The following is a 14781-nucleotide window of genomic DNA, read 5'->3' on the forward strand; positions in this document are numbered from 1 at the left end:
TTTGCGTGCCAATTTTCTCGTGTCGAAAGTATGGCAATATGGGTGTTCTTTCCTACCAAAATTGGTATCCCGGACGCATTGGCGCAGTCCAATTTGTCGTCGGAGGTCATCCGGAGAAGTTCGCATTTTCACCCGTTCTTTAGGCTTAATTGAAGTCCGATTTCGTGCAATTTCGTGAATTTTGTGTATTTGATGTGTGTATGTGACGAAAAAGTCATGACGAATGTTTTCCTAAGGCTTTGAGTCCTATCAGGAACTTTTCCCTTGAGTCTTCGCAAAATAACCCATAACCACTCGTCTATAAGACGATGGTCTTGTGCCAAAGATGCTAGACATCAAAGGAAAATAGGAATTGACTAGAATTTTCTAAAAGGGTGAGTCTCAATTCTAGTTTTCTAGGACGGTCAATAGGAACTCCTAGAACTAGATCCTAGGCTCTAAGAAAAAGAAAAGAAGACCTCACAAAAATGAGGTCAACATACACATGTTTTTGTTTCTATATCCACCGCAAGATCATCAGAATGGATAGTAGATTTTGGTGCATCTCAACATGTGAGAGGTGTTGCTAGTGAGTTCTCCTCATATACTTACCTAGCAATTCCGGAGAGCATTCAGATCACTGATGGTACAATATAGATTGTGTTTGGTAAGGTACAGTGAGGTGTACTAACTGTATGACGATATCTCATATTTTGCATGCTTTTTCATTTCTGATGAACCTTTTATCTATTAGTATCATTATACTCGAACTAAAATGTATTATTTTATTTGATATTCCTATGGTGTTCTTTCAAGAAAAAGGGACTAGCAAGAGACTTGGCACTGGCATTTGACATAGTGTATTTTGGTATTTGGATTGAGGGGATGGACTCCACCTTGGAATTTATGGTAGAGATTATTAGAGTAGGAAGATTTGGGAGGAGTGTGGAGGATGTGTTGTTGCTATATCACAGGTGCATGAGACACTCTTCGTTTAGTCTATAGTCGTTTATATCCATCTTTGTATGATAAAATAAATTAACAGAAACTTGTGTTTGATGCTTGTGAGTTAGGTAAGCACACTGGGAGCTTTTATGTTAGTTGTGATAGTAGGAGTTCTTGTGTTTTTGATTTAGTGCACTAAGATGTATGAGGACCATGCTCTACAACTTCGATGAATGAATGCAGATATTTTGTTACTTTCATTGATTATTTTTCTCATGGTACTTAGTTATATCTGATGAAAAATAAAAAAGATGTGTTTGCCTACTTTAAAGACTTTAACAAGGCAATTCTGACTTAATACGATGCAGTAGTGAATGTATTGAGGTATGATAACAGGAGAGGGTATACAAACAAGGTATTTAGGAAGTACTTGTCATCCTAAGGGATACAACATTAAACCACTTGTTCATACACATCAACACGAAACGAAGTAGTAGAGAGGAAGAATAGACACTTTCTTGAGGTTGTCAGAAGCATGATGATCACGATGAATGTTCCAAAGCACTTGTGTGGGGTTAATTGATCAATGGATTGCTCTTGAGAGTGAGTGATTGAAAGTCTTCTTATCAGATGTTGAAAGGAGATAGTAACGAGATCTTTTGAAGGTCTTTGGTTGTGTATATTTTGTGAAGGACAATAGACCATCAATAGGGATGTTGGTTCCTAGAGCTATAAATTGTATTTTATTGAGTTATTCTGCTACCAAAAAAGGTTATGTTTGTTGGAGTCCCATAGAGAAGAGAGTGTTTGTGAGCATGGATGTGTATTTTAGAGAACTTGAATCGTATTATAACCTGGAGGTGACCTTACTCTGTGATGACTCGCCAGATACTAGAGGTATGAGGTGTGAGGGGAAGAGTAATGATAGTTAGAGTGGGTATATGTGAGAATGATGCCTTGTCTCGTTGTGTGAAGGATCGGCTGAGGAAGAGCTGAAAAATGAGAAAAATTGGCACAAAGGTGGAGGGATTCAAGCTCAAGGGGAGTTGAGAATGTATACAAGGAGGAGGCAGAACGATGGAATAATTTCTGTCGTGCCACTCGTGCCATCCAGTCTCTTGTTCTGTTCTACCAAGACTCCTGAGACACCTACACCATCCACTTCAGAATCTGATTATCCAGGTGATATGATTCCTCTATATTCTCCTCTCACTCTCAAGGCTTTAAGGAGGACTTCTTGCAGAAATGTTAGTCGTTCTCCCAATCTTTATTTTCCTTATTGTTTTGGTTTCTCACAAGGCTTTAAGAAGGACATTGCTCAGTTTGTCTCATACTCTAACATATCGCGTGTACACAGAGTATTTATTGCATCTTTGGACACTGTCTCTATACCCAAGTGTTTGCAGGCAGCTAAGGAGGTTTTAAAGTGAAAGATTGCTTGCTGGAGGAGCTTAGTTCTCTCGATAAGAATATGACTTGGGAGATAGTACCATAACAAGCGGGGAAAAGAGAAGGTGAGTGCAAGTGGGTCTTCATAGCAAAACAAAATTCAAAGAGGAAAGTAGAGTGTTACAAGACATGATTAGTGGAAAAATGGTACAGTCAGGAGTATGACATTGACTATGATGAAACTTTCGCACCGGTAGTAAAGATGAGCAGAGGGAGGACACTGGTTTCTCTAACTGTGAATGATGGGTGAAGGTTACACCAACTCAATGTGAAGAATATGTTTCTTCATAGTGAGTTACTAGAAGAGATATATACGGACATACCGCTAGGATTTAGTATAGATCAGACAGTGGGCAAGGTGTGCAGGCTCAGGAAGTCGCTTTATGACTTGAAGCACTCTTCAAGTCTGGTTTAACAAGTTTAGGACAGCTATAGTGGGCATGAGATATTAGCATATCAATGTTGGTCATACGGTGTTCTTTCGTCAAAATAGTTTTCACATCTCTATGCTTGCTGTGTGTTGATGACATTATTATCATTGGTGATGATGAGGTGGAGATTGTTCAACTAAAGATAAGATTGGGCAAAGAATTTGAGGTTAAGAACCTGGATAGCTTAGATACTAGGGATTGAGGTGGCCCGTGGACCAGAGGGCATGGTCTTGTCTCAGAGAAAATATTTATAAGATCTTCTCACAGAAACAGACATGCTGAGATCTAAGCCTGCAGTCTCTTCAATTGATCAGAAGGTCAAACTGAGTGCAGAAGTAGGAGAGCCAGTTGATCGTGATAGAGTGAGAGATTGGTGGGTCGTCTGATCTATCAGTCACACAATAACAAAAAAACCTTTATCCCATTAAGTGGGGTCGGGTACATGAATCCTTTTTCTCCATTGCATTTTATTTAGTGTGATATTTTCATTTAATTCTAATAAATTAAGATCATTTTTTATACAATATGCCCAAGCCTTCCTAGGTTTACCTCTACATTTCTTAAGATAAATCAAATTTAAAACATCTAATCTTCTAAGCAAATCAGCAGCTGGTCAACGTTTAATGTGACCAAACCACTAAGACAAATTTCTCTAATTTTGTCTGTCACTGGAGCTACACCAACCCTGTCACAGATATATTCATTTCGTAGTTTGTCTCTAACTGTAAAGCCCTCATCCACCTATTCATTCTCATCTCGACAACACTTAACTTAGTTTTATGCTTCTCTTTTAAAGGCCAGCATTTAGCGCCATAGAGCATTGCATAGAGCATTGCAGGTCTCACCAGGTCTCACGACCATCTTATAAAATTTTCCTTTCAGTCTAAACGATACTTTTCTATCATACAATAGACCTGAAGCATTCCTCTACTTCAACCAACCAACTTGAATTCTACTAATAACATCCCCATGAATATCACCATTACTTTGAGATATCTAAAGCGTTGACACCTTTTAATAATTTGATCGCCCATAGTTACATTTCTGTCACTAGTGCTACTACTACTAAAATTACATTCCATGTATTCAATTTTAGTTCTACTCAAATGAAAGCCTTTAGACTCCAAGGTAGACCTCTATAATTCAAGTTTTCATTAGCTTTATCTCTCATTTTATCCACGAGAACGATATCATCAGTAAAAAGCATGCACCAAGGTACATCCTCCTGTAAGTGCCCAGTAAGACCATCCATTACTAAAGCAAAAAGATATGGGCTTAAAGACGATCCCTGATGTAAACCAACAGAATTAGGAAAATAATTGGTCAATCCTCCTGTTCAAACACTAGTAATAGTTCTTGTATACAAATCCTTAATGACTTGAATATAAGTCATATCAATGTCTTTCTTCTCAAGAACTCTCTAAAGGATATCTCTTGGAACCTTATCGTAAGCTTTTTTCTAAATAAATAAAAATCATATGTAGATCCTCCTTATTATCTATGAACTTCTCCATCAGAACTCTCAATAAATGTATAGCTTCCATAGTAGACCTGTCCGACATAAATCCAAACTGATTATAAGAAATCCGTCTTAACCTATGTTCAATTACCTCCTCCCATAATTTTAAAGTATGAAACATCAACTTAGTTCATCTAAAGTTTGCACACTCTTGTGCATCTCCTTTATGCTTAAAAATGGGGACTAAAGTACTCTTCCTCCACTCCTCAGGCATATTTTTAGTTTTTAAAATAATATTAAAGAGTTTAGTAAGCCAAGAAAACCCAAAATCTTCTAAATATTTCAACACTTCAACTGGGATATCATCATGCCCTACAGACTTTACGCCCTTGGTTTTCTTTAAAGCCATCTCAACTTTTTTATTTACTAATGCGATCGTAAAAATGAAATATTTTATTATTATTAACAATATTAAGATCACTAAGGTCGATTGTATTTTTCGAAACTTCATTAAAAAGTTTATCAAAATAACTCATCCATCTATTTTGAATATTTTTTCTAAGAAAAATACTTTTTGATCTTCATCTTTAATACACTTTACTTGAGTTAAATCTTTACTTTTCTTTTCTCTTTGTTTGGTTAGTTTATACATATATTTTTCATCATTTTTAGTATCTAATCTATTATTGAAGATCATTAAAAGCAGAATTTTTCAGAGTCACAGATTGTTCTCTTAAACTCCCTACAAACCGTTTGATATTTTTCTCAGTTCTCTAAGCTTTTACATTTAAATCAATTTTTTAATATAACTTATTATATTTTATCTTTTCTTGCATATTATTAATCCACCACTAATTATTTTTATTTAGAGAAACTTTTTATTTTGTTTCTCCAAATACAATTGTTGTCATTTGTTTAATAGTTTTTGTTATATTTTCCCACATAGAATTTGCTTCTTCATGAACTTCCCAAATTTTGAAATCTTGAATTTAATTATAAAAATTATTTTATTTGTGTCTTTTAGGTACCCCCATCTAATTTTACGATGATAATTACTAGTATTCTTTATTTTACAACTCTTCATCTTAAAATCTAGTACTACTAATTGTCTAGAACTAATAATTGATGTTGGGTACTTCAATCCTCACTTGGATTGACCATACAATCTTTACATTCTCGGCATCTCTTCTTCTCATACGAAAATAATCAATTTGTGTTTTATTAGATCCATTCTTAAAAGTAAATTCTTTCTTCCAATGCATATTCTTCCAATGCAAATTCTTTCTTCAAGAGGTATCATTTGTATTAAGTTTTCAAAGTGATTCCACAAATTATCTTTAGAACCTATATCTAAACCAACTTGGGGAGCATAAGCACTTATAATATTAAAAATTTCTTGGTATCAACAATAATCTTAAGGGCTAAAATTCTATCTCCAATTCTATTAATTCTTACAACATTACTTTTCAAACTCTTATCTATAATTATCTACGTCATTTCTAGTATGACTTTTATTGACTTTTACCTGTATACCAAAGTTTAAAACCTAAGTTATCAATCTGCTTAGCATTTTCTCCAACCCATTTATTTTCTTGAACACATAAGATAATCATAATATCAACTAAATCTCTTAATTTACTAGTGAGAGTACCTATATTCCAATATCCTATCCCAATATTAGTTTCATGAACTAACATTTTTTCTCGCATCCGTTCTTAATGTGAGAACTCTTGTTTATTTGATACTACACCTGAGCACAGTTGTTGCGGCCCTTGCACACTTGTCACTATATTCAGACCATACAGTGCGTCGCTTCCAGGGGACCCTAGCACTTACACAATGATCAAAAGGCTTAACTCATTTGCAATAAAGGTGGTGAGTTATATGCATAATCCAAGGAGTCACACACGTCCCGATATCTCATTTGCAGTAAACGTGGTGAGCCGTTATATGCATGATATGAAAATGTCATATGAACGCAGTGTATCAGATTTTGAGGTACCTAAAAAGTGCACCAGGGAAGGGGTTGATTTTCAAGAAGAATGGACATTTAAGCATTGAGGGCTATTTTGTCTCTGTCTGAGCGAGTTGTGCTGATAACATGAGGTCCACGTCTGGATATTGCATGTTCGTAGGGGACAATTGGTTTCTTGGAAGAGCAAGAAATAATCGGTAGTAGCGAGGTCAACAGAAGAGGCAGAGTATAGGGATATGACCTTAGGAGTTGCCGAGACAATGTGGTTATGATCTTTGTTGGTAAGAGCGCAAGGTGGACCAAGGAGCTTAAATGAAGTTGTGGTGTGACAACAAGTCAGTGATCAACATTGCTAACAACCTGGTGCAATATGATAGAACCAAACATGTGGAGATTGATAGGTTCTTCATCAAGGAAAAGCTGAATGATGGACTACTGGAGCTAAGTCATGTAGCCACAGGAGAGCAAGTGACTAACTACCTCACTAAAGGACTTAGCTCAATAGAATTGTCAGGTTACGTGACAAGATGGGCTTAGTGAACATCTTTTGTCCATCTTGAGGGGGAGTGTTGAGATTTTTATTTGATGTAGGGTTCTATGCGTAAATAGATGGAGTCTACGGATTTACTTATATTGATTGTAACTAATAAGGCTCTATGTAAGCCCGTCATTAATGAATAAAGGTGATTTTTTGAGCAATAATTTCTATTCTAATCTATTTTCCCGTTAAGGATCCAGAATACTATCACTATATAAAGATATTTTGTAAACTTTCCCTTGATACAGCTTGCTTCTCATCTTTTCCCTTCTTGCAGGATGTTTGTGTTCCTTTATCAAAGCTTGCGGATTGCATATCAAAATCTAAACAAATTCTGGATGCATCATCATTACTGTGGTATGTTTATTAAGAGAAATTTTGGTTGCCAAAAATTTATGGATCCAATAGTTAAATTTTTCTTTCTAAGAAGCTTGAAAGATGCTTCTGCTTGTTGCACAGAACTATGCTGTGCTTTTCACTATAGAAATTCATTATTAGCATGCAAATTATGCTTTCTGCAGCACGGTTATTGCACATGCTGGTGATGGGAATTTCCATACACTTATCTTATTTGATCCAGAGCAAGAGGAACAGAAACGAGAAGCAGAGAGGCTAAACCACTTCATGGTTCACACAGCTTTGTCAATGGAAGGTACAAGCTAACATTTTTTTGAGAGACGAGAAATATCAAACGCATTGAAACCACAAACACATTCAAGATAAAACCAATGTTGATATGGATACTCTCTTATTATCAAACCAACTAGAGAAACCTAGGAAGATGTGAAATCGTCGTAAAATTGATGCATTTTATATATTGTTGATCAGGAACATGTACGGGAGAGCATGGTGTTGGCACCGGCAAAATGAAAGTGAGTTTTCTAAGCTATCAATTCTTTTTGGTGAAATATTGGATACTGGTGAAATAGACTTGAATGAATTTTCGAAATGCTTCTAGGGATTAATCTTTAGCCTTAATGATAACTTCATTGAACTTCCCTATCATTTATTTTTTATTCCAACAACAAATGGATGACGCGATGATGCCTGAAAGTGGTGGCTTTGTGTGACGTTTTGGGTTATCATGCATGGCCATGAAGTTATAATAGATATTGGGCAGGATGTCTGAATGATAAATGCACATCCAAAAGCTGTTGGTTTAGCTCAGTCGCACTCCTGTGCTTATGCCTTCATTGATTAAAGATCTTACTAACTGGCGATTATGGCATCACGAGTCAGGCAAAGAGATGAACTTCAGTAGTAGCCGGCCAAATGTTGAATGAAATGCTCGTCTGTATTCTATGAATTTCATTGTTGTTTGTTTTAACCACGACTTTCATCGGGAATTGACCCCTTTTAGTAGCCGGCCAACTGTTGAATGAAATGCTGTCTGTATTCTATCAATTTCATTGTTGTTTGTTTTAACCACGACTTTCATATGACATGAATTTGATGTTCTTTAAATATCCTTCGCATCATTCGTAAATTCAGCTGCATTTTTTCTCTTAAATCTTTGCAAATATGTAGATTTCGATGTGTTTCGTTTTTTTTTTTTGTGCTTTTGTTTGAAGGAAGATTTACAATACATGCCACATGATTCCTATCTATTTACCTCTAATATCCAAATTAAAATTTTTACACCTATATACCACTCTATCCATGCATGAAAAAAAAGTGTGTTTCATTTCTCAGAAGTTTGTATTTTTTATATTTTTGTTATGATTTAAAATGTTAATATTGAGTTTTAAAATGTAAATTTTTACACCTATATACCACTATCCATGCATGAAAAAAAAGTGTGTTTCATTTTCAGAAGTTTGTATTTTTGATATTTTTTTTATGATTTAAAATGTTAATATTGAGTTTTAAAATGTAAATATCAAACTTTAGGTATTAGATATGTATATGCATAAGAATTGTGTGATATGTATGTTAATGCTTCTCATCTTTTTCTCCCCTCTTCTTTCTTTTGCTTTTTTTTTTTTTTTTGGCTCTTATGTTTTTTTAATTTTCATTGTCTCTTTTCTCTTATTTCAGTATCTCGAGGAAGAGCTTGGCATGGCGGCATTGCAGACCATGAAAAGAATAAAAACTGCTTTGGATCCAAACAGCATCATGAATCCAGGGAAGATCATTCCTCCACATGTGTGCATATAATGTTGATCCTAATCACTCTTGAATCCATGCAGTTATAATAAAAGAATAACACATTTGCTTTATGATGTTTTTATGTAACTCATCCTTTGTTATTTGAATTGCCATTTTTGTTTTACTCAAACCTTCCTAGTAAGTAAACGTAAGCTAATAAATTTAGTCCTTGTTTAGCATTATTTTTTTGTCGCTATTTTTTGCTTCTAAGTAAAACAAAAGTTATAAAATATGGTTTTTATTTTTTTTGAAATTACATTTTTTGTTTTGATAAATGTTTTCAAAATATATATATATTTTTTCAAGATAGATTTGTGCTCCTGACTTGTACTACCATACACCAAATCGTGTCATTGATGGATCATTAGACTCGAATTCGGCAATACCAACAACCATATATAGAAAATTCTATCAGACCGATGCTTACGAGGAGAAATGAAACTCTCCCCAGCGCGTCTTGCTCACTGCCAAGGTCTTTAGTTGTTGTGGCTCGCGAGCAGAAGAAATATTACGTTAGGAGTTCGAACGTAAACTTGATCATGAAGTATAATATGATTGTATTGGAGAATTTTTTTCAGTACAATCATGTTGTACTATGTAAAAAAACATTCAAATAAATAATTCGATGTGAAAATCATAGAGTATAAAACATGGTTGTACTGAATGCAATCATTTTGTACTCCATGATCGGATGGGCTTCAAGCTTCTCTGCTTTTAAGATAAGGACACGTCAAATTTTAATTGGATTCTATATGTCAGGACTGGACGTAATATTTTCTCTTGTGGCCCCTTCGGATCTATTACATGCCAAGTGTATGCAAATGAGGGTGGATGAGAAAGCTACGTCATATATAAGTTGAATTATGATGACATGGTCATTCCATTCACTCTTTTCCGCACGTACTTAAAAAATATATGTAATATTTTCTGCTAAGAGGGGGCACTCATTGAGGGAGGATAACTGGCAACCAAGTTAAGTTGGTTTGGTGAGAGTAATGGAAATGAAGAGAATAGGAAAAAAATTTACATCCGGACTCCGGATGTCCGCACAACGGCCCGGATGAAGCGGAGGAGGGGAAGAATCGGACCTCCACCCTCCTCGCAGCATCCTGGTCGTTGTCCAGACATCCGGAGTCTGGATGTAAAATTTTGTCAGAGAATAGAGATGATGAGAAGCGATAGTGGATAAAAATGGAATCGCAAAAATTGGGGTTAGGAAGCACAAAGATGTCATATAAGTAGAGTGTTTTAGAAAGGCGAAGAATCCAATTTTTTTAAATAAAATAACACGGCACGTTCTGGCCTTCACGATTAAAATCGTCATGATTTCATTTTTTTTTTCAACTAAAAAATATATGAAAAATGTTTTCAAGCGTATTTTTATTTTGTTTTAAAACATTATTATAATTAAAATGAAAATGATTAGAAATGACCCTTTAGTAATTTAATCACTAAACTGAATAAGTATATAAAAATAAAAAAATTAAATATAAAAACGTTGAATAACTAATATCTCTAGCACTTTCTAAATCAGTCAAATGTATATTCTTATGTCTATTATCTACAAGACATTGTCATTATGCTTGATAACATAGTAATAAGCTAAAAATACTACATGAAATCTTTTATTTTATAATTGATTGATATAAATTAGACTATGTTTTAAATCTTAATCTGAAGTCATTAAATTCTTATAGATTGATCCAACACTAATTATTTTTGCTTTTGTATTGCATCCATAAATCACGTGACCTTCATTTAGTTGTGACCTTGTGAATTCATCTCCTGGCTTATGCCTTGAACGTCTGTTGTCCAAGTACGACATGCCTTTACTAATGCTGAAGTCATTTCTACAAGCGAAAAATTAATGGTTTAACTCTTGGAATCTAAGTATGTTTGGGTTTACATTCTTGATAAGATGAAAATGCTCTATGTTAAGTAGTGTATGCTATGTTAGCACATTTTTGGTAGGCTTATGCCTTGAACGTCTGTTGTCCAAGTACGATATGCCTTTACTAATGCTGAAGTCATTTCTACAAGAGAAAAATTAATGGTTTACTCTTGGAATCTAAGTATGTTTGTGTTTACATTCTTGATAAGAAGAAAATGCTCTATGTTAAGTAGTGTATGCTATGTTAGCACATTTTTGGTACCTAAATAAATGTAAAATGTGTATTAAATTGTGATTCTCTTACATGAAAACTAAATGAAATATGACATTTGTAATCACAAAAGCTACGCCATTTATTTGTTTTAGCATAAGGTCTAAATTTACGTGCATGATATACACGATTATGTAAAGAATGTGTAGAATGATCATAACTCATAGCATGCATTATTTTAGAAGTAAAATGATGAGCTTGTAATTTAACACAACATACCTCTTGTGAGTCATTACTAAAATTGAATCATAGTAGCCATAAGACATAAATTGACTTTTTATATGAAGTATTGGAGCTTGAATGATAGGGCTTTAAGGAGAACTCTATACTTATTATCTTTTTTTTTTTTTTTTTTTTGGTTTTCTTTAGCCGGCTTTTCTTTCGCCATTTTCTTTTTGCTTTTTTTTTTTTGGGATTAATGGCTAGGCCTGGACAATCCACTATCATGTTTCCAAGCTTCTTGTAATTGGGCCACATGATTCTATTACTTGTAAATAATTTTTTTAGTAATAATTTATAATTTTTAGAATCTTTATTTGATACTTCTTTTTTAGCAAGTTTCTAAGCCTCCTTATTAACATTTCTACTTCATCTCTATCTTCATCAAAACCCAATGTGCTCTCATTGATACTCTCTTCTACTTGTAAAGTTATTATTCTTTCTTTTTCTTTCTTTCGGACTCTATCATTCAAGTTTCTTTTATGTTAAAACCTATTGATGAGCTATCAAGGAGCCAAGTGGATATGAGTTGAAATCATTGGATTTACTAATAGCAATTAATTTTGCATACCTTTTTTTGGGAGGACATCTTATCATTTAATACACTAATTATTGGTTTTTTTCTTTTAAAACAACGAAATCTGTTAATTTTTTTCATAAATCTAATATACATTTTTAAATTTTGATTCATTAAGAATCATACAAACAAGCTTTTATACATTTGACAATCTATTACAGTATGCATCTTTATCCTCACTAGTATCTTCATAAGTGAATTACTTTATCCCAATTTTTTTACAGTATTTACCATAGATAATTTTATATAACTATTAGGAAACAACGCACATTGTAATGTGCAACATATCTGAGCATTAAGTTCATCTAATTCTATTTTAGTCAAAATACATTTATCAAAATACTTTTCGATTTGAATGTTATTTATCTCTATAGTGAGTGCATGATATTGATGTGCTAACATATGCTAAATACATAAGTTTTGAACTCAATGGAAAATGACTATCGTTAATATTTAATAACTAAATTGTACAATGTTTGAAAGTGAAAGTAGGTGTGTGGATTACCCCTCAGGCAATGAAATGTCAAAAATCATAAACATAATAGAATGAGTAGTCGTAAAAAAACTGTATATGATTTGGCTAAAAAATTAACCCAGAGCCTATGTTTGTGGCTAACCAACACATAGACTAGAAAATCACTATTAACAAAATGATTATAATATCTATACTCTTTTCGCCTTGAAAGCTCTAATTCTAATACACTACAATGAAAAAAAAAAAAAAAAAAAAAAAAAAAAAAACTAAAACCCAAACAAAAAAGACGAAAAAATGAAAACTATAACTTTTAACAATTACATAATCTTCATATTTAACTTATACTAGTTCTATTTAACTACGCTGACTTTGGAATTATTCAAACCCATCACCTTCGCAAACAAATATATTAATTTTTTATATTGATGCTCACAATAATGTTAAAAATATATCAAAATAAGACACATCTCTTAAGAAATGTAATTTTTTTAGATTTTGACTCGAAATAATGTGAAAGATTTCAAACAACACGATTAGTTGTCAGATGTAAGTTTGAATCACAACTAAGTAATATTTCTGAATATTTGAAATATTAAATCAAATTAAAATTTTGATCTTAGTTTCCCTAAAATTTGGTTATGATTTAGAACATCATGAAGGTATAATTGAAAATAAAATATAATTTTTGTCAACTCATTAAAAGATTTTAAATTAAATCAACATGGAAGAGTTAGATAAGAATGAAATAAAATTTAAGCAAAACAGTGTAGAATTACGATTCGAGCTAAATTGAAACTTTAAATAATGCCATTGTAATGTACATTTTGATTTAAACAATCCTAAAACACTTACATATAAAAGAAATAAGATTTTTAACTAACATAATATAAGATTATGATTCAAGTTGACATGAAACATTAAACTAAAATTAATTAAGATTATAAGCAAACATAATAAAATATTTTGCTTGAAGGTATCATGAAAACTTATACAAATGTGATATAAATTTTTTAAAGAACATAGAAATACAAGTCAAAGGAAAAATTACTTTTTTAAAAACTTTGAAAAAATTAACCCAAAATCTTTCTCCCCACAAATGTGCTTCAGGATGATACAATGAGATTTCAACCACAAGGAACTCTTGGGGAGGAAAGAGGATTTCCAAGATTTGCAAAAGGAATTTGTAGTATGTGGGTGGCCAAATGAAGATTTAAAGAGCGAATAATATTCATCAAAGAAGCCTCAAAATTTTAGTTGATTGGGTGTAATGTTTCAATTAACTTTTTTTAATTTTCAGCATAAATTATGGAGATAAATTAATGAAAAGAGAAAAAGTTAGAATTCAAAATGCATTTAAATTTTATTAAAGATTGGAAAGGAAATGTTTAATTTCTTTTTAAAATCAACATTGGCTTAAGTTCCCATTAACTTTTCTTGGATGACTTCTCTATTATGTTTATTATCCCCTCATAAATGTGATTTTAATTTTTTTATTATTAGCTTTGAAAGTATGGGTGATTCTTTTATATCAATATCTATAGCTCCAAAAGAGTAAACCCTCACTACACTAAATAAACCTAAGTAGTTCGACTTAAACATCCCAGAGAATAATATCAATAAAAAATTAAATAATAAATTTCTTGATCAAGCTAAAATTATTTCTTAATAATTATTTAATATTTCCATTTTTTCGTACGCTTCTTAAAAATCTTGGAATTCTAAAATGCTTGTAACCTAATTTTCTCCAACTCATTTAAATGTAGTAGTTTTTTTTTTATTGAATCCTTTAGATTATAGTCAACATCCTTAATCATCCAATAAGACTTATATTCTAATTCTACATGTAAGTGATAATTTTTATCAAATAATTAATATATTGGAAGACATTCCTATGAAGGATTTATAAGCAATCTTATAGTCCCACAGTATATCATCCAACTTAAGGGGCAAATCTTTCCTACTAAGGTTATTTATTATCTAAGATTCTTTTGATCTACCTTTTTGAAACTTTAGCTAAACCACTAGTCTATGATGATCTGTAGTGATATCGCTAATAAGATAATTGACTATAGTAACATATCAACAAATAGTTTTCTCAATCAGTGCAACCAACTACATGTTTGGAAAATATTCATTGCTATGACCATTCCAAATTTTATAATTTTTTTTTGCTCAGCTGCTTGGTGTTTAGTACATTCTATGCCACAATTCTCTATATCAAACTCTTATGAATGAAGGATTCTTGTGATCAAGTGTGCCTTAGCATCCTTCTTAATTATAAGACAATAATCACAACATGATCTATATATCCTTTAACTTATTACAAATCATGTACGACACAAATACTATAGATAACAAATCTTTTTAGTAGTAGCGTAATTAATTTATGCATCATTATGAGTCATGTTAGCAATCATAGTATAT

General features: G+C 32.6%; 1 protein-coding gene across 8 annotated transcripts in view; it reads left to right on the forward strand.

Annotated features, from left to right (window-relative positions):
* LOC110033844 (D-lactate dehydrogenase [cytochrome], mitochondrial) overlaps positions 1 to 9048 on the forward strand; it is a 108167-nt gene extending 99119 nt beyond the window's left edge. For all 8 annotated transcript variants that reach the window (XM_020737964.1, XM_020737966.1, XM_020737965.1 and 5 more), the window contains 4 exons: positions 7054 to 7133; positions 7298 to 7428; positions 7605 to 7648; positions 8814 to 9048. In XM_020737964.1, the coding sequence (XP_020593623.1) occupies positions 7054 to 7133; positions 7298 to 7428; positions 7605 to 7648; positions 8814 to 8933 (375 nt within the window). In that variant the 3' untranslated portion in view covers positions 8934 to 9048. The remainder of the gene's footprint in view (positions 1 to 7053; positions 7134 to 7297; positions 7429 to 7604; positions 7649 to 8813) is intronic.
* Positions 9049 to 14781: the final 5733 nt, after the last annotated feature.

Source organism: Phalaenopsis equestris, unplaced genomic scaffold, assembly GCF_001263595.1.
Source record: "Phalaenopsis equestris unplaced genomic scaffold, ASM126359v1 Scaffold001306, whole genome shotgun sequence".
NCBI lineage: Eukaryota > Viridiplantae > Streptophyta > Magnoliopsida > Asparagales > Orchidaceae > Phalaenopsis > Phalaenopsis equestris.